Source organism: Crocodylus siamensis, chromosome 2, assembly GCF_052110815.1.
Source record: "Crocodylus siamensis isolate JL-2025a chromosome 2, ASM5211081v1, whole genome shotgun sequence".
Classification (NCBI taxonomy): domain Eukaryota; kingdom Metazoa; phylum Chordata; order Crocodylia; family Crocodylidae; genus Crocodylus; species Crocodylus siamensis.
Genome location: NC_143396.1, coordinates 168399555 through 168423861, shown reverse-complemented (window position 1 = coordinate 168423861; position 24307 = coordinate 168399555). Strand labels below are relative to the sequence as shown.

Below are 24307 nucleotides of genomic sequence, written 5' to 3'. Positions count from 1 at the left end.
AGTGCAGGGTGCTGCACTTAGGCAGTAGGAACCAGCAGCATACCTATAGGCTGGGGAACTCCCTTCTCAAAAGCACAGTGGCAGAAAGAGATCTTGGAGTCATTATCGACTCCAAGATGAACATGGGTCAACAATGTAAGGACACAGTCAGTAGAGCTAACCATACCTTGTCATGCATCCAGAGATGCATCACAAGCAGGGCCAAGGAGGAGACCCTCCCCCTCTATGCGACACTTGTCAGGCTGCAGCTGGAGTACTGTGTCCAGTTCTGGGCGCCGCACTTCAGGAGGGATGTGGACAGCATTGAGAGGGTCCAAAGGATGGCCACTTGCATGATCTGGGGACAACAGGGCAGACCCTACGAGGAGAGACTATGGGACCTTAACCTGTTCAGCCTCAACAAGAGAAGGCTGAGGGGGGACCTGGTGGCCATCTATAAACTTAATAGCGGGGTCCAGCAGGGATTTGGAGAGACCTTGTTCCTCTGAGTGCCTCCTGGAGTGACAAGGAATAATGGCCCTAAGTTGTAGAAGGCACTACTTCGCAGTCAGGGTGGCTAGGATCGATGAGGGGGGCTGGACTTGATGAGCTTCTGAGGTCCCTTCCAGCCCTATTGTCTACGAAATCTATGAAATCTAATGGCTATGAAGTCTAGCCCATGCCATTCAGAAGTATACTCACACAATTACTGTGCTGGAAATTCTTCCAAATGTTGTGTGAATCACTTCAGGCAAAAAAGCATGAACGTGTTAGAATGGATGAATGAAACACATTTCCATTAGCTGTGTGGGCAAAAGCAATTCCTTTATGATCAGTTTCCACAGGGTGTCAGGGTCCTTACAGTGTGGGATGGGTGGCAATGGTGGTCCGTAACCTCTTTTTTAGGTGAAAGCATAGAAGTTGAATATTCCATGTGCTTGAGGGGAAATTATGGAATGGAATGGAAACAATTTTTTCATGCAAAAAATGCAATTTTTTTCATGCAGCGTTGGCAGGCTGCACCCATCTATGACTTGAATTGGGGAACTGAGAAGTTCTCTCATGTATGAGTCATGTATGGTTTGGTCCAAAGTGTTCAAACAGACACGCAATTTTCACAAAAGACAGACAAGTGTTGCCTAGCTTTTGTAGGGGGATAGAGAGGGTGTTTCATACATTGAGTGTGAAATGCTGAAAGTTTAGGAAAGATTCAGGAATTTTTTCAATGTGGTAACATTTCATCTCTTTTTTTAAAAAAACTAGGAAAGCTGTGGTTGCAGGGAGCACATGGCTTGTTTAGCAATTGACATGTAAATGATACGAGTGTTTTCATGGTAATCTAGGAGTGACTTTTGCAGACTTTTGAGCAAAAGGGAACAAAACAGGGCAAAATCTTTTCATGTCCTGCTTGCTTAAGACAATGTCTTCCTTGAATCCTACTATTGCTTTTAGCTGAAACCCAGGATATACTAGGAGAACTTAATTAAGAAAATTAGTTAAGTCTGCTGCTGCCTGTAGTTGGGGAACATACCAGTGGAAGAGCTGGGTGCTAAGAGGCAGTAGTAAGAGGGAGGGAGGTGGACCTTTGCCAGGCCCAAGCACCACTGAGGGTGCTCAGACTGACCTGTGGGGTCCCTGAAGGCTCTGTCCTTAGACCTATACTATTCAACATCTTCATTTATGATATGGACATTGATGTCAGAAGTGGACTGGCCAAGTTTGCTGATGACACCAAAGTTCTGGGTAAAGCATCCACACCTGAGGACAGGAGGACAATCCAGGCTGACCTTGACAGGTTCAGGAAATGGGTGGATGAGAACCTGATGTTGTTTAACATTGAAAAATGGAAGGTTCTCCACCTTGGTAAGAAAAACCCACAGCATGCTTATAGGTTCAGCAGTGCTACTCTGGTTAGCACTACGGACGAAAGGGACTTAGGGGTCATAACTGACCACAAGATGAATATGAGACTGCAATGTGATTCTGCAGCTAGTAAAGTGAGCAAAATGCTGGCTTGCATCTATAGATGCTTCTCAAACGAATCCCAGGACATCATTCTGCTGTTGTACTTGGCCTTGGTGGGGCTGCAGCTGGAGTATTGAGTCCAGTTTTGGGCTCCACAATTCAAAAAGGATGTGGAGAAGCTTGCAAGAGTCCAGAGGAGAGCCATGCACATGATCAGAGGTCAGGAAAACAGACTTTATGATAAAAGGCTGAAAGCTATGAGACGCTTCAAGCCTCAAAAATGCAGGCTCAGGGGTGATCTGGTGACTGCCTACAAGCTTATAAGGGGTGCTCACCAGGATCTGGGGGAGTATCTGTTTACCAGAGCACCCCAAGAGATGACAACATTGGATGGTCATAAACTCCTCCATGACAGTTTCAGACTGGATATAAGCAAGAACTTCTTTACTGTCTGAGACCCCAAGGTCCTGAATAGACTGCCACTGGAGGTGGTTCAAGCACCTACTTGAACACCTTGAAGAGAAATTTGGATGTTTATCTTGCTGGGATCCTATGATCCCTGCTGACTTCCTGCCCCTGGGGCAGGGGGCTGGACTCGCTCTCCCGAGGTCCCTTCCAGCCCTAATGTCTATGAAACCTATGCAATCTATGAAACTAGTGGCCAGGGGACCAGCAGGAGAGCCTGAGTTCAAGCCCCAATGGGGGTGATAAGAGCACCCAGATTTACATATTTTATTATTGATGTATTTATTTTATTAATTACATACTTAGTACGTATTTATTATGTATTCATTTATGACTTCTGTATGTATGAATGTGTCAAAGATTAAAGTCTTTGATTTCAGATGCCGATGGCAAAAGGTCAGATGACAAAGGGTCAGAAGCTAACACAACCAATTCTGTGGCTGTAATTTATGCCTCTGTATCAATAGTGTTGCATATACACAGCCCTGTCTGTGCCTCATTTCAAATTATTTAAGTTTTCATACGAAAGAGACAAACTGACCTTGACGGCCCAGCACAAAAGATAAAGTATCTATAGTAACGAGATTAACTGACTTTAGTAAAGTTGTAAAATTAAATATGCTACGCGCGCCATCCTGTGACCAAACAGAACCAGTACCACCCAAGTAAAAATAACCCCCCTTTTTTATGAAACCTGAGCAAACAAAGAAAGCACAAGTGCCAACTCATTAATTATTTATAATTGGCGTATAGTAATTGGTCACCTGTGTCAGATAAAACTTTGAAGGAACTTCCGCCCAAAGCAGAGAACAGAGAACAGAGAACTGCGTATACACTCAAGAAGAACAGATCGTGCACGAATATTTCTCTCCGCCTACATTATCTTTTGGCGTAGCCCCGTTTATCTCTCTATCTCTGGTGTTATCTTTCTTATCAAGAGTTCCCGGTAATCTGCAAACTGCAAAAGCTTATATGAATCACTGGGGTAACATGATATCTGCATGCTGTAACTGAATGAATAAATCAACTCCACTGCCTGCACTCTTGCCATCAAAAGCGTAAGTAAAATAAACCTTTTGTGAAACCATCATGCTGTGTTTAAATCATCCTGACTCCTGTTCACTGTTATCACCCACCTGCCCGGTCATAAATCCTGCTCCTCGCGCCAAGCCGGTCGTGCCGACCCAGGCTCGCAGGTCAAGGGTGCACCAGCGTATGGGGCGCGACAGAATGTATTTATGTATGTATTACTAGTATAATTATTAACTTAATCAATCCCAAGTAATTCTGTCTATGATAATGTCCTGACAAGATACAAGACAGCACAATCATTATCAAATAGGCACCCAGTCCAGTCTAGGGTCCAGCATCTCAGATCTTTGGGCCACCACCAGAGGAAGGCAGACAGCCTACTAAAAAAAAATGGGCATAAAAAAAAAAAAGATGAAGCACATTTCATTGAGAAGGTGCTTGGACTACCTGAACATGTAAATTTTTTCTGCATTTTTAAATTTTGCACGCTTTAGGCCAGATGGCTAAGCATCAGGCAAGCCTGGAAGTAGGGCAAACAAACACAGCATAGACTGTTCTGAACCTGAACTGAGACAAAAAAAAGTTGTATTCATTGGTAAATACCGGAATGTTCATATATTAAACCAAAATATTAATTTTTCAAATTTAAAAAGATTTCAATGTTGTCATCTGTAGGGCTTCATGCTCTGTAATACCTTGCACTTCCTTTGCACCTTCCTTCATGGCAAGTAAAACCTGTTTACATGCAAGTTGAAGTAAAACATGCAAACTGCTCGCCCTCAGGGCACAGCTGAGTGTTGAGTGTCACCAATGCATAAACATCTTGGCTGGCTGTGGAACAGGTGGTGGCGTCTTCTTTCAAGTGTCACAAAGAAGCTCTCATCCTGCACTGGAATGCTGCACTGCACCGGACATCAACAGCAAGCTGCTCTCTTATCGAAACTCTGCGTTTGTATTTCTGTGCCACCCAGGAACAAGCATCATGCTGGGCCAAGTCCTTATGCTTCTGGTGTGCTGCCATCTTTCATCTGCCTCAAAACTCTCTCATTTGTTGATACAGCGTACACGCCCTGATCATTGCTCCATGAATTTATAGGCCCCTGGGGGCAGCCTCCCTCCCCCCATCCACCAGCCTCATTCAGGTGTAACAAAAAAAACAACACAGTCTGACACCAGCCTGGAAAATACGCAAAAACTCCCGTGGACTGGAAAAGCACACAAAAAGCATGGAGAGGTTTCCCAGCCCAGCCCCCCAGCGCTGTGTGCAGCAAACACTCAGAAAAAGTGAGGGGCAGAAGTGTTGCGGCACCAGGCTTGGGCAGGGGGTGAACCCCTTTGAGTCCTTGATGCCGTACCAAGACAGAATTGAGAGGGGGAGGTAGGCAGGATCTTGAGGTGTTTTGCACAGAAAAATTTCCCACCCCAACCTCCCAGGGCCTTGTGCAGGCTGTGCAGGGCAGGCGGGCAGCACTGCTTATTGATATTGAACTAACTCCCCCCTAAAAACATGTCTCTCTCAAGCAAAGCCACTGATAACCCCCCCCCCAAAAAAACCCAAACAAACAACTCAGCATGACCCAAGAAAATAAACCATATCAAATGTTGTCCAAAAATGCCACCTGGCATTAAGTATTACTGAAAGGGCAGGAGGGTAAAATTGTTATGACATGCCCCCTAACACATTTTACTAGCTTTAGCAGAATAAGCCATTACATGGTAAATAAGGTCCACATTACTTCATTAATCATCATAAATTAAGAAAGCAAAAAAACCCCAGGAACATCTTTAGTGGGTAAAAGCTGATTACATGGGCAAGTTCCCTTAGAGACTAGCTGATTTGTTAGGATGACTATAACAGTTCTGAATGTAAAATAGACAATATACATGAAGTGGTCATTAGCAGTTCTGCTGTTCATCTGCCTCTGTGAGCTGCTGTGGAATATTATCATCCTTTGCCACCTCAATTTTCACACCATGGAAATACTATCATTGCCTACATATTCAACTCGGCCACTTTTTACTTCGGTTCCTGCTCTGCTTTGGATTTTCCCCTTAATGGTTAGTATTTTTGTTTTATTCAAAACTTAATAACACTTTGAATTCATCTTTCCTACTGATTCTATTGCAATGCAGCACTGACCTAAGGCCCCTGGAGAGTGTCCATCTGCAGTTTTCCATCTGTAGAAGGAACTGTCTATCCAGCCCCCTCTAGCACTTCACCACCGAAAATACTTGCCTACCATAGTGTGTGCCTAGCTCAGGGCACTCTTCTGTCTACAAGCTTACCATCCTTTTTTACTGTGTTTCATAGTTCCAAAAATTGCTTTAAGGCCTTTAAGGTTCTTATATATTCTGAATTTTCCTTCCCTCTTATCTGTTTTCCATCTGAACCTATGGTTCATACAAGCTCCAATATGGCTTACAGCAATTTTAGGCAGGAAGGCTGTATGTCATCATGGCAATATCATCATTTAATCACGGTCATTTCCTTCTTCTTTGCTGTTCTGAGTAATGCCCAATCCATTCTCTGTGTTTTCAGATACTGTAATTTTGGATTAAATGAGTTTCATGCTGGGCTGTGTTAAGAGCAGTATGACTCCTTAATTAACTTTTAGGTGGTATCTACAGAAAGCAGTGGCTCAGGAAGTCTCAGTAAGTGTTGTAGTCTTTATAATTCGGTGAGTAATTTTGGTGTATCATTGCTATTAAGTGTCATTGCCACCTATCTAAACTCTCCATGACTTCTCACAGCCTCATGATTTTCTGTGTAAATCTAGAAGGTAAAACATATAGGGTCAGGAAATAATGCTGATGAAAAGATAATAACAAGAATGAAGGCTGTGGGCTCTTCATCCTGCTGCCCTCCTTCATAGCCCTGTGGTGGGATCTAGCACAGCAGGACAGAATGGGGTGGGGAGGCTCGGTGCTGCCACTGGGAGCCTTGTACCACCATGGTGAGGTGCCCCATCCCCACCTAGCAGCAGCAGGAGTGGCTGCATGGAGTTGTGCCCCTTACTGCTGCCCAGTAGGAAAGGAGCATTTGCCAAAGCAGCATGAGGCTCCCAGAGGTGGCACTGAGCTTCCCAAGCCCATTCTGTCCTGCTGCACTGGGTCCCACCCACAGGGCTGCAGGGGCCCCAGGGGGAGGGTAGCAGGATGGAGATCCCTGATCCCACAGCCTCCAGACCTTGCCAGTGCCCCTAAAAGGCATTTTCATGCATAGGAGACTGAGTTCTTTTTAAAATACTAGACTTCTCCTTACCCAAGAGGTTTTTTCCAGAGTATAGATTTTTCACTTGTGTTGTTTACAAGGAAAATGGGGAAGCTGCAAAGAGTATGCACCCAAGAGGCAATAACAGTGAGGAGAACTGCTAGCCCTTGCTGTGGCCAATAAGCCTGCCAGCTGTCAAGGAGATAAGTGCAGGGACACCTCTAGCTGCTGACAGACAAAATGCATGTCACGGGTGCTTGTGCAGCTGTGTCTGTCTTGGGGCACAGGGGGAGGAGAGGGGGCAGAAACTACTGCAGGCCTGGCTGCTAGGTCCTGCTGTGGCCACAAAGCCTGTCAGCTGTTAAGGAGATCGGTGCAGGGGGGTTCTGGGGCCCTGCACCCCTAGCTGCTGACAGGCAAAACTCAAGACATGGGTGCTTGTGCAACTGACTGTGTCTGTCTTGAAGCACAGGGGAGTGAAAACTGCAGGCCTGCTAGGCCCTGCTGCAGCCACGATGTTGGCTAGAATAGATCAACTTGCAGGATCATCATAAAATTCTAGTTTATTAGACAGATGCAAAAGTCAGTTCATAAACCTTGGGGTTGATCGCCACGCACGCGCGCGCACACACACACACACACACACACGATCTATGAATTCTAAGCACCGGTGTCAAGATACACCTATCCCAAAGCACTGGAGTCCACTTGTCGATGGTCAGTCGAGACTTCTTTCAGTGCAATGTTGCTCCAGAAGGGGGTTGCCAGCTGGTCCTTCTGGCTAGACTGGCAGGGTGCTTGTCAGGGCAAAGAGGGCACCAGTGTTCATTAGTTCAAGCCCGGGCAGCTACTGTGTATTGAGCTGATCCCTGACTGAATCATGATTAATTGCGTAACACAGTAGTTAGCTAGGATGAGCAAGGATTAAGACCTACTAAATCACAGACTAAGGACATGAAAGAATCAATACAGAGCCAGGAAGTCCTTAAAACTTCACTGTTAAAGGTACAGAAGCTCCTGTTTGAACTAATGAACGTGGGACACACAGTAAGACTTTGCTTGTCAAGTCTGGATAGGGCTGTCAGCTGTAACATTCATTGTGGTGAGTTGTACAATGCCACTACAAAAAACACAGTGAAACTCATCTAGGAAATGACCTGAGGGTCAAATGTAAGGGATTGTTACTGACCCAAAGATACTCCCACACCGACAAGAGACTGCTCCCAAATTTCCAAAAGAAGAGGCCCTTTGGGGTTTCATAATGCTGTAGTATATGTATAATATTTATTGCTATATAATAGTTATTGGTATCTGTGTTGATGTATATATTGATCCTTATGGTCTTTCCATAAGGGGCTTCAAGCCAGGGATCCCAGGGATCCATAACTGGGTGCAGTTGGCAGGTAGCTCCACCATCTGGGTTACAGGGTATTAACTCCAAACATGTGAATTATCACTAGCACTTGTTAACTTTAACACAGACTAACATTCCTTAGAATTAGCACCTACTGACCCTAATGTGTAATCTTACTCACAGGTGCCTTTCTATATATTTAGGTTTTTTTGAGTACTCAGAAGGGTTCTTGGTTAGAACGACCAGTTTAACAGCATAGGTGGCAGAAGTGGGGGGGCAGCTAACTGGGTTCAGTCCCCGCTAAACGCAAGCAGCAGGTAGGGCCCAACAACTCCCTGGCCACAGGCTGATGCAGCAGATGGGGAGGGATGTGCAAACACACATACCCTGCACAGCCAGGCTCACAACCAGCTGAAGAGGCAGGTTAGTTTCTTTATGTTTGGCTTGGTGATGGGGGGCAGATCAAGACCCCCACAATGTAGGAGGCAGTGGGGTAGGGGCAGGGGGTGAATCATTCACCTCTGTTTCACTCCCTGCTACACTGTGGGGATTGCCTCATTACCCAGCCCAGCTAGGGCCCCATCCATGGGCCTGGGCTGAATCATGGGGTAATTGGAGCCCGGCAGCCAAGGGGGGCAAATGGTCCCCCAATCTTTGTACAGGACATGGGTGGGCTGCAGCTGCAAGCTGTGCTCTGCCTGCTCAATGCCTCACTGCTGCCTTTGAAAGCGATGTAGTATGGTGTTGCACCATGTGAGCCCTGCTGCTGAGTGGTCCGGGCAGTGAGGGACATGGTGCTGAATTACACTGCTTTCAAAGGCAGCAGTGAGACAAGGAGCAGGCAGAGCACAGCTTGCAGCTGCAGCCCACCCTTGCCCTGTGCAAACAAAAGAGGGCCATGTGCCCCCCCTCAGGTGCTTGGTGTCACAGCATGCTTCTGGAGGAGCCGCCAGGCTTTACTGGGATCTTCTTGGGGATGATCCAGGGTGTGCTCAGGGGTCCAGTGGGCTCCGTTCCCCCCATCCCACTGGTGCAACCTAGGATGGCCCTCTTCTGGGCTCCCCCAGGTGGTGTGAGGCTGGGGCTGGGGCTGGGGCTGGGGCTGGGGCCAGGGCCAGTGCAGGGAGGCAGCCAGGGCCATTCCAGGGCTGGGCAGGGGTGCGGTTCTGCAGGGACGTACAGTGCTGGGCAGTGACTCTGGGCATGGGGGGAGGGACAGGCACAGTGGGCCCCTGGTACTGATCCCAGGCCTGGCTCTGTTCCAATCCCTGCCTGGTCCCTACCCCACTCCCCCACATCCCCCATGCTCTTCCCCTTCCCCACAGAATTTCCAAGGGGGTGGCACATGTGCACATGCATGCATGTGCTCAGCCCCCCACACCTCCCCCCCCACACACACACCTATGTTTAACACAGTCTTTCTGGTTTTCCCTGAAGGCCAGCCAAGGCAAAACCTCTAGATTTTGAGAAACGGTCTTCTTAAATTTTGAGACAAGGAGTTATGGGCCTTGAATCCTCTGTCTCCATGCCTTCCATTCCTCCCCAACAACCCCCCACCCCTCCCTGTCAACTAGCTTGTGGCTCAGCCACAGAAAGGAATTGATCTTCTTTAAGGGCACAGAATACACCCAAGGTCACATGCAGTGAAGCAGGTAGCTTTTCTTTAATAGAACAGTATTTATAGGTAATTTTCATTACTTCAGGAAGAGTCCATATGTCTCTGGATGCCTAGGCCAAATCTCAGGAAAAGATTCAGTCAGCCAGATGGCTACGCTGTCTTTCTCCAACACTTCTGTGCTCTCCATCTCCCTTTTCCCTTCTCTAATATATCCCGGACTCTGCTTTTTGAGCCAATTTTTCATCCTGGGACTTTAATTTCTCTTTGGGCACTAAGGATGACACAATATAATCAGTTGATGGGGCCATGAAACATGGTGGCTCATTGCATTCTTTATCCTACTTTGCTCCCAAGTTTCATCCTCAAAAAGATTAACCTATTTTTTTGTAGTATGTAACAGCATACTATTGAAGCAGGGCAAATTAAGCATGCAACATTATGCTAGAGTACACACAAAAATAGATTGCAGTGATAAATGATTCTCAAAAATATTTTCAGAGAAGACCACAACACAGGCACTAAGCAGATAGCAAGTGTGTGTAGGTAATTCACCTGAGACTGAGCATCTAAAGAGAAATGTCTGCATATTTGCAGGATACTACTTGTTGATGTACAAGGTAAAGTGAATATCATGAGCCAGAGCCTGTTTTTCTTTGAGTATTCCTTCCTATGTTTCAGAAGATAACAGGGTTGCACCCAATCTGTGCAAGAGTCTTTTAACACTAGGCAGACCATGAAGCAGTGCACTGTGTGAAAAGCCGTATCTCTTATGTCCTTGATTCTACGCTGTAAAAAATCACTGGTTCCTAAAATAGGACCTCCGAGACTGGTGGCCATATAGATTTAAATACTAGGGTTGCACGAAATTTTGCTGGATGTTTCTTTTTAAGATGTTTCACTGTGTTTCAATCTGAAACAGTGAAATTGAAATGAAACAAAAGGCTTTGAGACAGCTTTGAAGCAAAACAAGGGCACTCAAAAAGTTTCAAAAGTTTTGAAACATTGTGAGTTTCGAAGCCGGGCTTACTTGGCTTCATCACCGGTCCCAAGCAGCAGAGGCAGCCTCCTGCCATTGGACATGCAGATCTGGTGGCTTGCACTCCTTTGAGGGCTTTGGGGTTGTGCCGGACTCCGCCTGGGGGTGCAAACCCCTGGATCCACACACTGGATGACAAGAAGCTGCTGCTACTGCCTGGAACTGGTGGCAACAGCAGTCTTCCCTGGCATTGGGCATGGGCTGCACAACCAGAAAGCAACCTCATTTTCCAATCATCCAGTGCAGATCCAAGGGATTGCACCCCTGGGAGGAGTCCCACACAGCTCAGGAGCCCTCCTGAGGGTGTGAGCCCCTGGACCTGTGCCATGATAACAGGAGGCTCAGGCTGCTTGTCCCACCTGGGACGGCACTGGGCACAGGCTGTGCCCAATACTGGAGAAGATTGCATATCCAGGGGCTTGCACCCTGTTACCAGATTTGCCCGCTACTTTGGGGTGTGCTCATTTATTAGGGCTAGGGTCTTGGTAATTCTATCAATGTGCTGCTTGTGTTACTGGTGTTTCTATTATGGAGATGTATCTCTCCCCCTGCAAGCCCTCACCCCCAGTGGAGCTATCTTGCAGGACTCAGTTCAGTGGGGCTGGGTTCCTCCAGTCCCCAAATCAGTCACACACACAGATTAACGTGACACGCCTGACCTGGCCGGGTTGATCAGCATGGACAGGCTGACACCCTCATATGCCAAGAATCAGTTCATCAGAGCAACAATAACCACAGTCAGATACAAGCATACAGTTAAACAGAATACCTCTGAATCTGGCTGGGTGTCCAGACGACACCCTCATGGGCCAGCATTCAGTTCATTAGGGCACGTCTGAGCCAAACTGGGTCAATCAGCCTGTACAAGCTGATCCCCTTATATGTTTCGAACTCAGCACGTCCCAATCTTTTAGTCTCTTGATGAGCAGACCTCACAGTATTTCTAGGCTTCACAGGGATCTTTAGCTTAGGTAAGAGGGGCGTTGCTACAGAGCAAGTGGGGAAAGAGAAGTAAAGAAGGCAAAATATACCCAGTTACCACCAGTTTGACTATAAAAGTTATTTATTATTGACACTAGTAGTGATAGACATGCAAAGGAAAAACAAACACAAACAGTCACAGTATACCCTGGTTTCACTAAGTATTTGGGGAAACTTAGCTCAAGCTTGACTAATACAGTTCAAGTTCAGAAATCTATGCTTAGAGAGAGAGAGAAGAGAAAAGAGAGAGAGCTGGGATCTCACCAGTCCAAGGCACTCAGGTTGCAAAACTGACAGGTCAAAGTTCTCAGCACGATCCTTGAAGGGAGATGATCTTCCTCCTGCAGCCTCTCCAGAAGAAAGCTGGTGGTGTCAGCACACACACTGCTGCTTCTTTTACAGATTTTTATACCCTCAGTTCAGTTTCTTTCAAGCATTCTCAATATTGTAAATCAAATTGTCTTTTCTATTGACAAGGGGTTATCTGGGTGGAACATCTCAGGAACTTGATTGATACTCAGGAAACATCTACTTGGAGCCAGCTTGATAGAAGATATACTTGATGGGATCTCTCTTGGTGTCTTCAGAAACAATAGATTGCAGCATCAGGGTTTTTGGATTTTTACTTGCTGTGAACTAGCCTCAGCTTAGCATGACTTTTCCAGATCTTACTTTAGTCTTTTAACAGACTTAAGGCACTTATTGGAGTGTTCATAACCTATTGTGGAGAGGACTTCCACCAGTCGTCTCGGGAAAAGTATGACAACACTTGTGGTCAGGGCTCCAACAGGCTGGACGCTGTGATGAACCCTGTACCATTGTTCAAATGTTGCCCATACCCCTTCTGACTCCGTCTATTGCCTCAGCATTCCCTAACCTGGCAACCGAGTTGTAGCCAATTAAGTTTACATAGGCCTCCCATATTGGGACCGGGGAATGTACGGCCCGAGATGCCTAATAAACTTACTTTTGCTTAGAGGTGTGGGGGGGGAGGGGGGAAGGAAAAGTCCTTTGTAAATCCAGAATAGAACTGGTCCGATAAGTGCTGAGCTGGGTGTGGGGGTCGATTAGCATTTGGAGCACAACTTCCCCATCATGCCATGCTCCCCTGCTTCTCTGATCCCAGAATTCACTGCAGTCTCTGCTTCAGGTTTTCTGTTCTCCATCTCTCATGTAAATGAATGGTCATCTGTTCCCATCTCAGATGCAAATGAGACCTAGGGCACTTGTTGCACTCTTGTCACCCTTATCTGGAGGGTTTTAGGTGTGTCTCTCACTGCATCTTAATCAGTTTCTGTTTGGGGGGTGGGGGATGGCGATTCTTTGTGAGTCAGACAGTCTGTGTCCTGTGTCAGGGTTCCCCAAGAACATGGAGCTGACAGGTAACAACCCCTAATAGGGCTTCTGGGCTGTGTCAGATTCCTCCTGGGGATTCAAGCCCCTGGATTTGGGCTGGATGAGAGGAGGCTCAGGAGGCAGCAGCAATTTTTTCCAGTGGTGGATGCAGGCTGTGCCCAGTTCCAGTCTCAGGTGGCAATGGCAGCTTCCTTTCATCCAGCCTGCACCCCTGAGAGGATTCTGACACAGACCTACAGCCCTCCCAGGGATGTGAGCCCCCAGATCTGCTGGCCAGATGAGAGAAGGCTGCTGCAGCTGGCAAGTGCCAGGACATTTGGTTTGATCAATTTGAGATGCAGTTTCGCAAAAATCTCTACACCTATCTGCTTGCCAAGTTGAAAGCTTCATGTCCTCAGAAAGGGCTACCATTCATGCAATTTTCATCCAAATCAGACAAGAAATGACAAAGTTTTAGGCATTTGCATGATTCCTCATTCTAGCCTGTGGACTAAATGTTGAAACGCATCAAAACAGTTTTGACAAAACAAAATGGGACAGTGCTTTGAAACTAAATGAAATGACAAAATGAAACACTGTCCCTTCAAAACAGTGAAACAGATGTCAAAACAAAATGATGGTATTTCGCACAGCCCTATTAAATACCTGTCACCATTGTGTCTGCCCTGGCAGTCTGTGTGTTATCTCTTGGATCTGTCTTCTCTTCAAACACTCTCCTGAATGCAACCTTGACAGAGCCCCTGAACCTCCGCTTCCTGTAGCTCCCAACTAGGAAGTAAATAAAGGGGTTGATGCTGCTGTTTCCAGAAGCTAACAGGAAACTGAAATTAATAAGAAAATGATTATAAGTGTAATTCTGGGAAAAGGTCACAGTGCTGAGGGGAACAGCAAAGAAGACAAAGAAGAGGACAGTGAGCATGATAACAATATAGAGCTTTCTTGGCTGCTGTTGCTGAGAGCTAAGTTGGATCTTGATGAACAGTATGATGCTGGACAGAACCATGATGGGGGAGAAAACCACTAAATTCATAGCAGAGAGGGGTGTCAGCATCTTGATGCAAATTTCAAAGGAGTACAGAAAGCAAAAGGGAGATGCCAGCCCAGCCATCAGACAAGCAAGAACCCAAAGTAGGGTACACACAATAGTAGACAAGTGCTTTGGACGGTGGCATTGATACCAGATGGGGTACAGAATGGATAGGCACCTCTCAGTACTAATGGCTGTCAGGAGATACAGGCTGATACTGTACGTGAAGAGAACCAGCATGTTAAATAAATCAATTAAAGGAATGATGTTTAAATTAAACAGGTAGGCATACATGTTTACAAAAAATAAGAAGAGAGTTGTACATAGAACATAGCCAAAATCAGCAATGGCCAAGTTCATGATGTAGGTTGTGAAGGGATTCCTCTTGATACAGAAGCCAAGGAACCAGAGGACACTTCCATTCCCCACAAGCCCCAACAGGCAGATGAACACAGTGACACTGTGAATGATCAGTAAAGTGATATCCTTTATCTGGAAATCCTCCTCATAATCTGTTGCTGGATAAAAGCTGGTCTGTGTATTGGACTCAGACATGATGAATCCTGTGTGGGATGCCAATTATTCCTCCTCCACTTCTCTCAAGCACACCTTTCAGTTGAGAGGAGACAGAGATTGGGGAAGACTAGTGAGTGTGACATCCCCAGTTCATTGTTTCCCTGGGAATTCCTCCCCCTTTCCAACATCATAACAATGAATGGTCAGATGCCAAAGAGTATGAAATACACCCGGGGAAACAACATCCACGGAGGCATGTGTGGTACCAAAACAGATATGTAGAACATGCCAACTTGAGCAGTAAGAGAGGGGAAGGTCATAGTGAGGGAGACAGGAAAGGGAAAAGAGATGAGGATCAGCAGTTGGTGTAGGTGGGACAGAGAAGGTGCTGTCAATCATGCTTGGACAGTAGGGGGAATAGATCAAAAGTTGGAAGTTTAAAGACAATTTTAAAGAATACATCCCATGTATCCTTACCTTCCCCCTCTGGAGGACCTTGTGGAAAACCTCCAAACAGCATGCATATTATGAATGTCTCAGTCAGTCCCTGGTGCACCCATTAAAAAAATGCCTTCTTCATCTTGTGAAGGGTGAAACACCAAAATCAGTGGCTGGACTTCTGACACATGCTGGTTTTATAAGAGTTTGCACTCTGCTTTATTTTTTATCATCACTGGTTCTGATGTCCTAACTAGAAAGGAAATGGCCTGACCATGATTAGCACTCACATGACAGGGACTGTTGAAAGCAGCTGTTTCCCCCATTCAAGTCCCTACAGTACTCTAGCTTGTTCTGAAGCTGGCTTTTAGAACTCCAGACCCACTGTCAGTAGGATATACTGCTCCTCAGATGAGGGTGAATTGGAACAGATTGTCAAGGGATGTAGTAAATTCTCTCATTTGGAGGTTTACCTCAAGATAAGAATTTATCATGTACTTTGTTAAATACACACAATAAGTGATGATTAGATGGACAATTTGTCAGAGGTTCCCCATGTCAGCGCTTGCTTGGGACCCCCATTTTACACAATCTATTGGAGCATGGGAAGTAGACACAGTTCCAACAGCCATGGGGGGAGGATTGGAACAGAGAGTGAGTGCCATTGAGAAAAGGTAAGTCCAGGGGCCAACATCAGCAGTAAGCAAGGTCAAAGACAGGGAAAGAAAAAGCAAAAAGTGAGATGTATAGAGATGACAAGTACCAGTTTGGGATGGGGAGGGGGGATTGTTAGCCACCCTCAGACAATAAATAGAAAAAATCATAGAATCATAGAAAATTAGGGTTGAAAGGGATCTCAGGAAGTCATCTAGTCCAACCCCCTGCTCAAAGCAGGACCATCCCCATCTAGATCTTCCCAGCCAAAGCTTTGTCTAGTTGGGTCTTAAAAACCTTGAAGGATGGAGATTCCACCACCTCTCTGGATAACCTATCCCACCTCTCTGGATAACCTACTACTTACCTAGTGAGAAAATTCTTCCTAATATCTAACCTAAATTTTCCTTGCTGCAACTTGAGACCATTGCTTCTTGTTCTGTTATCTGCCACCACTGAGAACAGTCCAGCTCTATCTTCTTTTGAACCCTTCTTCAGGTAGTTGAAAGCTGTTATTAAATCCCCTCAGTCATCTCCTCTCTAGATTAAATAAACCAAGTTTCTTCAGACTGTCCTCAGAACTCATGTTCCCCAGCCCCCTCACCATTTTTTTTTGTCCTCCTCTGGGCTGTCTCCAATTTGTCCACATCCTTTCTGTAGTCTGGGCCCAAGCCTCAACATAGTACTCTAGATGTGGCAACACTAGTGCTGAACAGAAGGAATAGTCACTTCCCTTGATCTGCTGGCAACACTCCTACCAATACAGCCTAGTATGCATTTACCCTTCTTACCATCAAGGGCACACTGTTGGCTCATATTCAGCCTATTGTTCATTATAGGTGGGTGGTCTGGAGGCCAGAGAAGGTTGCAGGGAAAGTGCATGGCATACTGGAAATCTGGGTGGGCTTTTTGAATCATTGGATTGGGTGCCTCTGAGCTGGGCACAGCCTGATTCAAAATGAAGGACTGGAAGTGTGGAGAGAGAATAACCCTGTCCCATCAGTAAAGATGCCATCTGCTTAAACCCTTATCTTTCTTTCCTGAGGGGCTGAACTAGATGTTTATGGGACAGAATAAATTTCCTCCAGAAGTGCACGCAGCATCCCCCAATCACTCACTCTGATCTTCCCTGTAAGGTCAGTAATTTGTTACACAGGCACAATAAATTTCCTGGTCCCTGCCTGGGCCTCTCAGAGAAGTACCTTCCTCATGTTTTTCAGGGTGATTAACAGATCACAGTGTCCATACTTGTAAACACTGTGCAATTTTATAACATCTGACAATATCGATGCTCTGCTTCCCTTCTCTGATCACTGTTTTTGATATCCTAACTGTAAAGGAAATGGCCTGACAATGATTAAGACTCATAAGATGGGGGTCATAGTTTCACCATTTAGATGCAGAGGTGCTCTAAAGTTTTTTTTTTAAACATGTAGGACTCCATCCCTACTTTTGGTGGAACATACAATTCCCTTGTACATGCAGGTGTATACCTCCAGTAGATGTAAACGTAGAAAGATCCAATGGATGGTCAGGAATATCAGCAAGTTTGGAAGAGTAAACAATGCAAATCTTTAATGCTGAGAGGGGTGGATTATAAGAGGTTTCCCAGAGATGGAGTAAGGTTTCCTTGCTTTATGGTCTTTTGATCAAGTCAGGGGTCAGATCCTAGTCCTCATTTTAGGCATCCAAATTGTTTCTACATGTGAAAATCTCTTACTTCTAGTAGCTGTGTAGAGGTGAGATTACATGTTACAATTATATCATGTTAAGAACACTGAAAACTTGAAAAATCAAACATTAAGTATCGTTAACAAATGCTAAGTGCCTTCTAGGCATATCAAAATTATGCTGCTTCAAATGAAGGTTATCTTTGAGCCATGCTACCTTGCATGAGTAAAATAAACCACTGGCTGTTCACATGAGATAAAACCACCAATTTATGGTCCTCCAGTATCTCAGGAGGCACTATCCCCTGGTGCAGTAGCTATCATCCAGGACTCAATGACCCTGGCCTGATAGGACAGCAGGTAAGTGAGGAAGGGATGACTGGGGAGGGAGGGGAAAGAGGTGAAGGGGATCTGAGAGGAGGGGTGCATGGGGAAAGGGGAGGGAGGCAGAAATGGAGGGTGGCATGAGGGGTGGAGAGGTGGGTAGGAGAGGAGCTCATAGGAGCTCAGGGGAGATCAAAACTCATAGGATCACTGCTCCCACCCCAGGTTGCACCCTCAATTGCCTTTGGAATTGTCCTGATTTCTCCTTCCACCCTCCATCAGCCCCTCCATCATTGTATAGAAATATTGCTGCCCTGCTGCTCTGCTAAGCCCAAGAGTGGTGGTAGCAGCCCCAGTCTGGGGGAAGCCCCTCCCTGCCTGCTTCTGGGTTCCCTGAAATGCATGATACCACTACCCAATGCCTGTCAGGCCCCTTGCACAGTAGCTCCCCACTAGGGAAGAGGAGGTAGGGGCAAGAAGCTTCATCTGCAGGGCCCAGTACAGAGTGGGACACTATGACTGGGGGCTGTGCAGGATTCAGGGAGTCTGAGAACAGTCAGGAAAGTAGAACCACTCCCCCCATCCACCATCACTGCCACTGCCACACACTTGGTCTGATCAAGAGAGCAGGGTGGTGATCCAGGGGTGGAGAAGCCAGTGTAAAGACAGGGGCACAAACCAGGAGATGGTTGGTAGTAGTGGTGCAATTTGCAGGATAGAGGAGGCTGATGGGTGGTAGAGGAGAAATGATTTGGAAGCAAAGGGGGAGATCCAAACAGTGCAGAGGTCACCTTCTCTCCCTCCCCGCTTGCCTATACAGGCAGTCCTCAACATACAATGTTTCAAGTTACAAGTTTTGCACTTAGAACATTTATAAATTGACACCCTGTTTCAACTTTCTGATGTCAGTTTTGACTTCACGACACTTGATCCGACATGACGCCACGTCAAAGAGCAAGTTCGTTGTGTCACTCGTCTCCCTGGAGAACATCTGTTCAAACTTCCTTGGACACTTTCTTTAAGAAAGCAGACAAGATGCCAAGAAAACCTGCAACCAAGACTCCTGAGAAGACTCCAGCCAAGAGCCCTTCGAAAAGTCCAGCAAAGTTACCTTAAAGAAGTCCTTCCAAGTCAATATGATTGCTATTTACAATATAAATACATTAATGTAGCTATATTATTCATCTATAATTGATTGAGTACAAAATTCTGAGTTATTTTTTGTTAAAATAGGGTATTGGGCCTTGTTTCAGGAACCAATCCCCATTTATAACATTGTTTCCTATGGGAAAAATGGGTCCAAGTTACAATGTTTCAATTTAAGATGCAGTTTTCAGGAACCAATTATGTTGTAAGTCCAAGGACTGCCTATACTGCTGTTGGGGAACAGGGAAGACACAGCAGACTTGCAGCCCCTAGCCATAGCCTTGCTCACCAGCCCTGTTTTGGCAGGTCTGACCAGTGCATATTAGAGAGAATACTAACCCTTAATATGCCACTGATCATTAGCATGTGTGACCTTAAATCTTACTAGCATTCCTTTCAGTCAGACACAAGGTAGCACTGCTCTGGAGCTACTTGACAGCATGAGATCATTGGAGCTACAGATACAATTGATTCACTGAGGAAAATTAAAAACAGAAGAGAACAGAACTCCAGGGTGTGGACCTTGGTCACACAATGAAACTAAGTGTTTAGGCATGGGGGTTCTTATATAAGACAAAATCTAATATTAGAGGGTTAAAGGCAATGAGGGAGTGCCATAAAAAACAGCATACAGGATTAAATAGTACACAGGGGGCACATCTACATGTGCAATTAATGTACGTGAATTCACTACACAGCAAATTCAGGGACATGCAATTGCTCCCAGGGGCATGTCTATCTGTTCACCTGGGTTGAGAGTAAATTGAGCCTGACAGGCACCCGAGAGGGGGCACGTAGCCCCCTTTTGTTTGTAGAGGGCATGGGTGGGCTGCAGCTGCAAACTGTACTCTGCCTTCTCCTTGCCTCACTCCTTTGAAAGCAGTATGATGCGGCACCATGTGCCTTGTTGCCCAGACCACTCAGCAGCAAGACTCACATGGCACCACACCACGCCACATCACTTTCAAAGGCAGCAGTGAGGCATTGAGCAGGCAGAGTGCTGTTCACAGCTACAGCCCACCCATGCCCTGTGCAAAGATAGGGGGACCATGTTCCCCACTTTGCTGCTAGGCTCCAATTGTCCCATGACCCAGCCCAGCCCCATGAATGGGGCAATCCCCACAGTGCAGCAGGGAGTGAGATGGCAGTGAACGATTGGCCCCTGCCCCTACACTGTGTGGATCTCGATCTGCACCCCCCCCCCCCACCAAAGCCCAGGTAAAGTAAACATAAAGAAATGAACCTGCCTGCTCAGTTGGCTGTCATCCTGCCTGTGCAGGGTATGTGTGTTTGTGCATTCCTCCCCCTCTGCTGCTGCCCTGGGGCCCTACCTACCTGCTGCTTGTGTTGTGGTGGGGGGGGGGAGAGCTGAGCCCAGTTAGCCCCTCCCCGCTTCTGCCACCTATGCTGTTAAACTAGTGGTTCTAACCAAGAGCCCTTCTGTGACTCTCAAAATTACCTAAATATTTCGAAAGGTACCTGTGAGTGAAATTACACATTAGGGTCAGTAGGTGCTAATTCTAAGGAATGTTAGTCTGTGTTAAGGTTAACTAGTGCTAGTGACCATTCACATGTTTGGAGTTAATACTCTGTAACCTGGGTTGTGGAGATACCTGCCAGCTGTACCCAATTATGAATGCCTGGGGTCCCTGCCTTGAAGCCCCCCTTCCTAGAGTGTGGAAAGCCTCCCTACAGGACACCTGGAGCCTCAAAACCTTGATCACACAACACTCAATACTTAACTATATACAATTTATTTGCATAGGGAGAAAAGGGGAGTTAAATAAGACTATAAGGATCAATATATACATCAAGAAAAATACCAGTAACTATTATATAGTAATAACTGTTATACTACAGTATTGTGAAACCCTGCAAAGCCTCTTCCTCTGGAAATTTGGGGGCAGTCTCTCAGGGGTAGGGGGGTTCAATGATAAACCCTTACACTTGGCCCTCGGGTTAGTTCTTAGGTAAGTTTTGCCCTATGTTGCTTGTACTGACATTGTACGACTCACCACAATGAATGTTACAGTTGACAGCCCCATCCAGACTTGACAGGTGTCGTCTTGCTCTGTCTTCCAAAACCTGCTGTCCATCAGAGTACTGCCTTGATGTCTGCCATCCCACTCCTGCTCTAGCCTTGTCCCACTGATTTCAGGCTCTTCTGGGACTCATTTGTTCACCCTGGTGGGTCAGCTTACCTCAGCTCTTCAATACTGATTTGCTTCTCCCCCATTGCTGCAGCACACCCCTTCTTTTATCCCTTCAGGGGGCATACCCCTGAATAACAGCTCATACAATCAGTTCAGAGTAAATTCTCCAATCACCTTGAGTCACATCCATGGATCATGGCTAGTCCAATCAGAAGTTTGGGTTGAATGGTTCAATGATACTGAACTTCCCTTGTTGCAACAGGTAGAAGAATAAACACAACTGAACAGAGAACAGGCTGTAAGAGAGCCTGATCTAGCTCTGTTACAACCCTAGCTAATGTGTACTGCTCAGCCCTGCTGCTAGAGGGCTAGCAAGCAGAGATGTGGCTAGGGGCTGCAAGTCTGCTCCACACCTGCCCTGCTCATCAGTTCTCTGGCTACAGTATAGGGTGGGGAGAAAGAGGGAGAATAGGTCCCACCCACACCACATGGATCACTCCCTCCAACTCCCATACTATCCTGATGCCCACCATTTGCCCCTGCATACTTCTTTCATCCTGTGATTGGCCCTTCCATCAGATCACTGTCCTGCCACCCCAAACAGCAAGAGAACAGCAGTGGTGGAAGCAGCTGTGGTGGTGTCTCCCACTCTGCATGCTCCTGGGCTGTCTTCAAGCTGCACCACCCCCATGCATCTGGATGAAGCCTCCACCGGGCCCTTAAACTGCCTGCCAGCTCTTTGAACTCCTCACTCTGACTTCTTCCCCCGCCTTCCCTTTAGTTGCAGGGCCTGTCAAGGGTTGAATATGGGCATACAGGGGCAGGACAGCTTGCAGGGACTGCAAGAGCAGATTGGGAGGTGGACCTCCCTCCCACCCCCCTTCCCATTGGTACCTTCACTGCTCTTGGCCTGATCAGTGTGGCACGGCCGTGATCTTGGGCTAGCGGGGCAATTGAGAGCAAAGAAAGTGATTGGGGTGGCAAGTGAATGATTCACAGATCATCTCCTCCATCTGGCAGTGGAGAGGGCAGAGGGGACAGTGGACTGGCAGGCCCCCACGCACCTGCTCCCTTTCTAACTGTAGCCCCTCTATCTCCCCCATGTTCAGACTTGCCCCCCATCACCCTTTTCCCACACTTTCTCACCCTGGCTCCTGTACCAGCCTTCACCCCTTTTCTCTCCCTCCCTACTCACTACTCACTCCATGCCTAACCAGCTGTTGCTTAGCTGTTCCCAGCTGTTTGTCCAGTGTCTTGGGACCAATGTCTCAGGGCCAGCACCAGTGGGGCTCACAGCAGGGCGCAGGATGGCAGCAGCCTGTATAGTCAGGCTGGACTGCATCAGCAGGGAGAGGGCGGAGCTATCTTGGCTCCATAGAGCCCTACCACCCAGGATCCTGTACCCCTGCCACCCTGCTCTGGCCCTGGGACACCAGTGCAGGTCCTGTTCTCCTGTGCCAGCTCACTCCCAGTGCCCCCGCCAACCCTGTGGTACAGGTGCGGGGCAGCATGCAACCATGACCCCCTCCTCACCAGCAGGGAAGGAGCTGGTGTGGAGTGCAGGGAAATGTAGCCCTTCTCCCACCTCCTGGCCTGTGCTTCCTGCTGAAGCTGCTCACATCCTGTGCAGGGCTGTCCTGAGCAGGCACAGGCAGCCCCATGTGGACTGCGTGTGGCTGCAGCATGGGGTACCGGCCACAGAGTGGACTAGGGGCCACTTTTCCCATGCTCAGCACCAGCTTGCAAGCTACCCCCACTGTCAGCCTGGGTCCTGCACTGGCTCTGGCCTTGCTGGGCAGCATTTGCTGCTGTTCCCACATGGAGTATGTGCACTGGGCAGCACAGAGGCAGTGGTGGCAGCCTCACCATAGCCTACTACAGTGTGAGCTCCTGGGTGGCAGCAGCAAACACTGCCCAGAGCAGCAAGCGGGGGGCGGGGGGGGGACACCAGAATTAGCCACTTCTCTAGCACTCATTTTGAAGCTAAGATACTCCTCTTTTCATTTAACAGTCATAAAGGACAATGAGAGAGGAACGTTCAGCATCATGGAAAACCAGGGCCCCAGCTAGAACTCAGGGATCACGTTTTTTCAGGACAGTATCCACTTTACAGCTTTGCCTTGTGCTCTTCTCCTCGACTCACATACCTCATCATGACCACCCAGGGGCCAGCTTCAAAAGATGCGTCAGGCAAAGGTTTGTGAAGTAGCTGGCCAGTGGCATAGCAATAAGAGTGCTTTGCTGGAAAGCACAGAGTCCAGGCAGCATGACCATGACTAGAATAATGATCTGTAAATAAGTGTAATTTCTGGCACGTAGACAGCCATGCAGACAAAGCTATGGAGCTGACTAAATGGTATACTTAAGTAGCCAGGAAAGAATGGAATTCCAACCTTAGTATTACTCCATTGTAGTGATGATACTAATAATAATGATAGTAAATTAATCAAATTTAGAGAACAGAGCATACAGAAATCTGTAGATTTCCTACAGATTTAAACAGTGCAAGCATTCCTATTAAAGGAGGTACACAGTAACAGAATTCATAGGAATTTTTGTGACATTTTCACAGCAAAACTAATAGCTAGTACCATGCAAATCTCTTTTCTCTAAAAAAAACGGGTGAAATTTTGTTTACCTCAGTTTCTAAAAGTACTATTTTGACAAGATAAAATTTTCATTTATCTTCTGAGTCAACTTTTCTGATCCACACTTTTCTTATGGCAGTTTTCATCTCTTCATTTCTCAGCGTATAAATCAGTGGGTTCAGCATAGGCGTGAAGACAGTGTAGAACACAGAGACAGTTTTATCCTCTGAGAAGGTTGTTGATGGTCGTAAGTACATGAAGATACATGGCCCAAAAAATATAACCACCACAGTGATGTGGGAGGCACAAGTAGAGAGAGCTTTGAGGCGCCCTTCAGAAGTGCGTCTTCTGATGGAGATTAAGATGACAATATATGATATAACTAATACAACAAAACAGGTCAAGGAAATCATCCCAGTATTAGCAACAACAATGATACCAACAAGATAGGTATCAATACAAGCCAGTTTCAGCAAAGGGTGTACGTCACAGAGATAGTGGTCAATCTCATTAGGCCCACAGAAGGGGAGCTGAGCGGTCAGGAGAGTCTGCACAATGGAATGCACAAAGCCCCCTGTCCAGCAACCCAACACCATCAAGCCACACACACGCCCAGTCATGATGGTCATGTAATGAAGTGGTTTGCAAATAGCAATGTACCGATCATAAGCCATCACTGTGAGAAGGAATATCTCAGTACAACCAAGGAAATGGCCGAAGAAGAGCTGTGTCATACAATCAGCAAAAGAGATGGTTTTTCTCTCAACAAAGAAGTCTGAAATCATTTTGGGAGT

General features: G+C 46.6%; 2 protein-coding genes and 1 long non-coding RNA gene across 3 annotated transcripts in view; 1 reads left to right on the top strand and 2 right to left on the bottom strand.

Annotated features, from left to right (window-relative positions):
- Positions 1-3043: 3043 nt before the first annotated feature.
- LOC149871198 (uncharacterized) lies at positions 3044-18797 on the top strand. Its single transcript, XR_016440184.1, has 2 exons — positions 3044-3467; positions 18536-18797. It is a non-coding gene; the product is annotated as an uncharacterized LOC149871198 (long non-coding RNA).
- LOC149871199 (mas-related G protein-coupled receptor member H-like) lies at positions 12633-16670 on the bottom strand. Its single transcript, XM_090032157.1, has 2 exons — positions 15018-16670; positions 12633-14633 (listed from the first exon to the last, which is right to left on the bottom strand). The coding sequence occupies exon 2, from the start codon at positions 14577-14579 to the stop codon at positions 13635-13637; it is 945 nt and encodes a 314-aa protein (XP_089888283.1). The 5' UTR covers positions 14580-14633; positions 15018-16670; the 3' UTR covers positions 12633-13634.
- A 2868-nt stretch (positions 18798-21665) lies between the features above and the next one.
- LOC149871197 (olfactory receptor 4S2-like) overlaps positions 21666-24307 on the bottom strand; it is a 6978-nt gene continuing 4336 nt past the window's right edge. The window contains exon 3 of the mRNA XM_090034593.1: positions 21666-24307. This exon is cut by the window's right edge and continues 1 nt beyond it. Coding sequence (XP_089890719.1) covers positions 23603-24307 — 705 coding nt within the window. The 3' untranslated portion in view covers positions 21666-23602.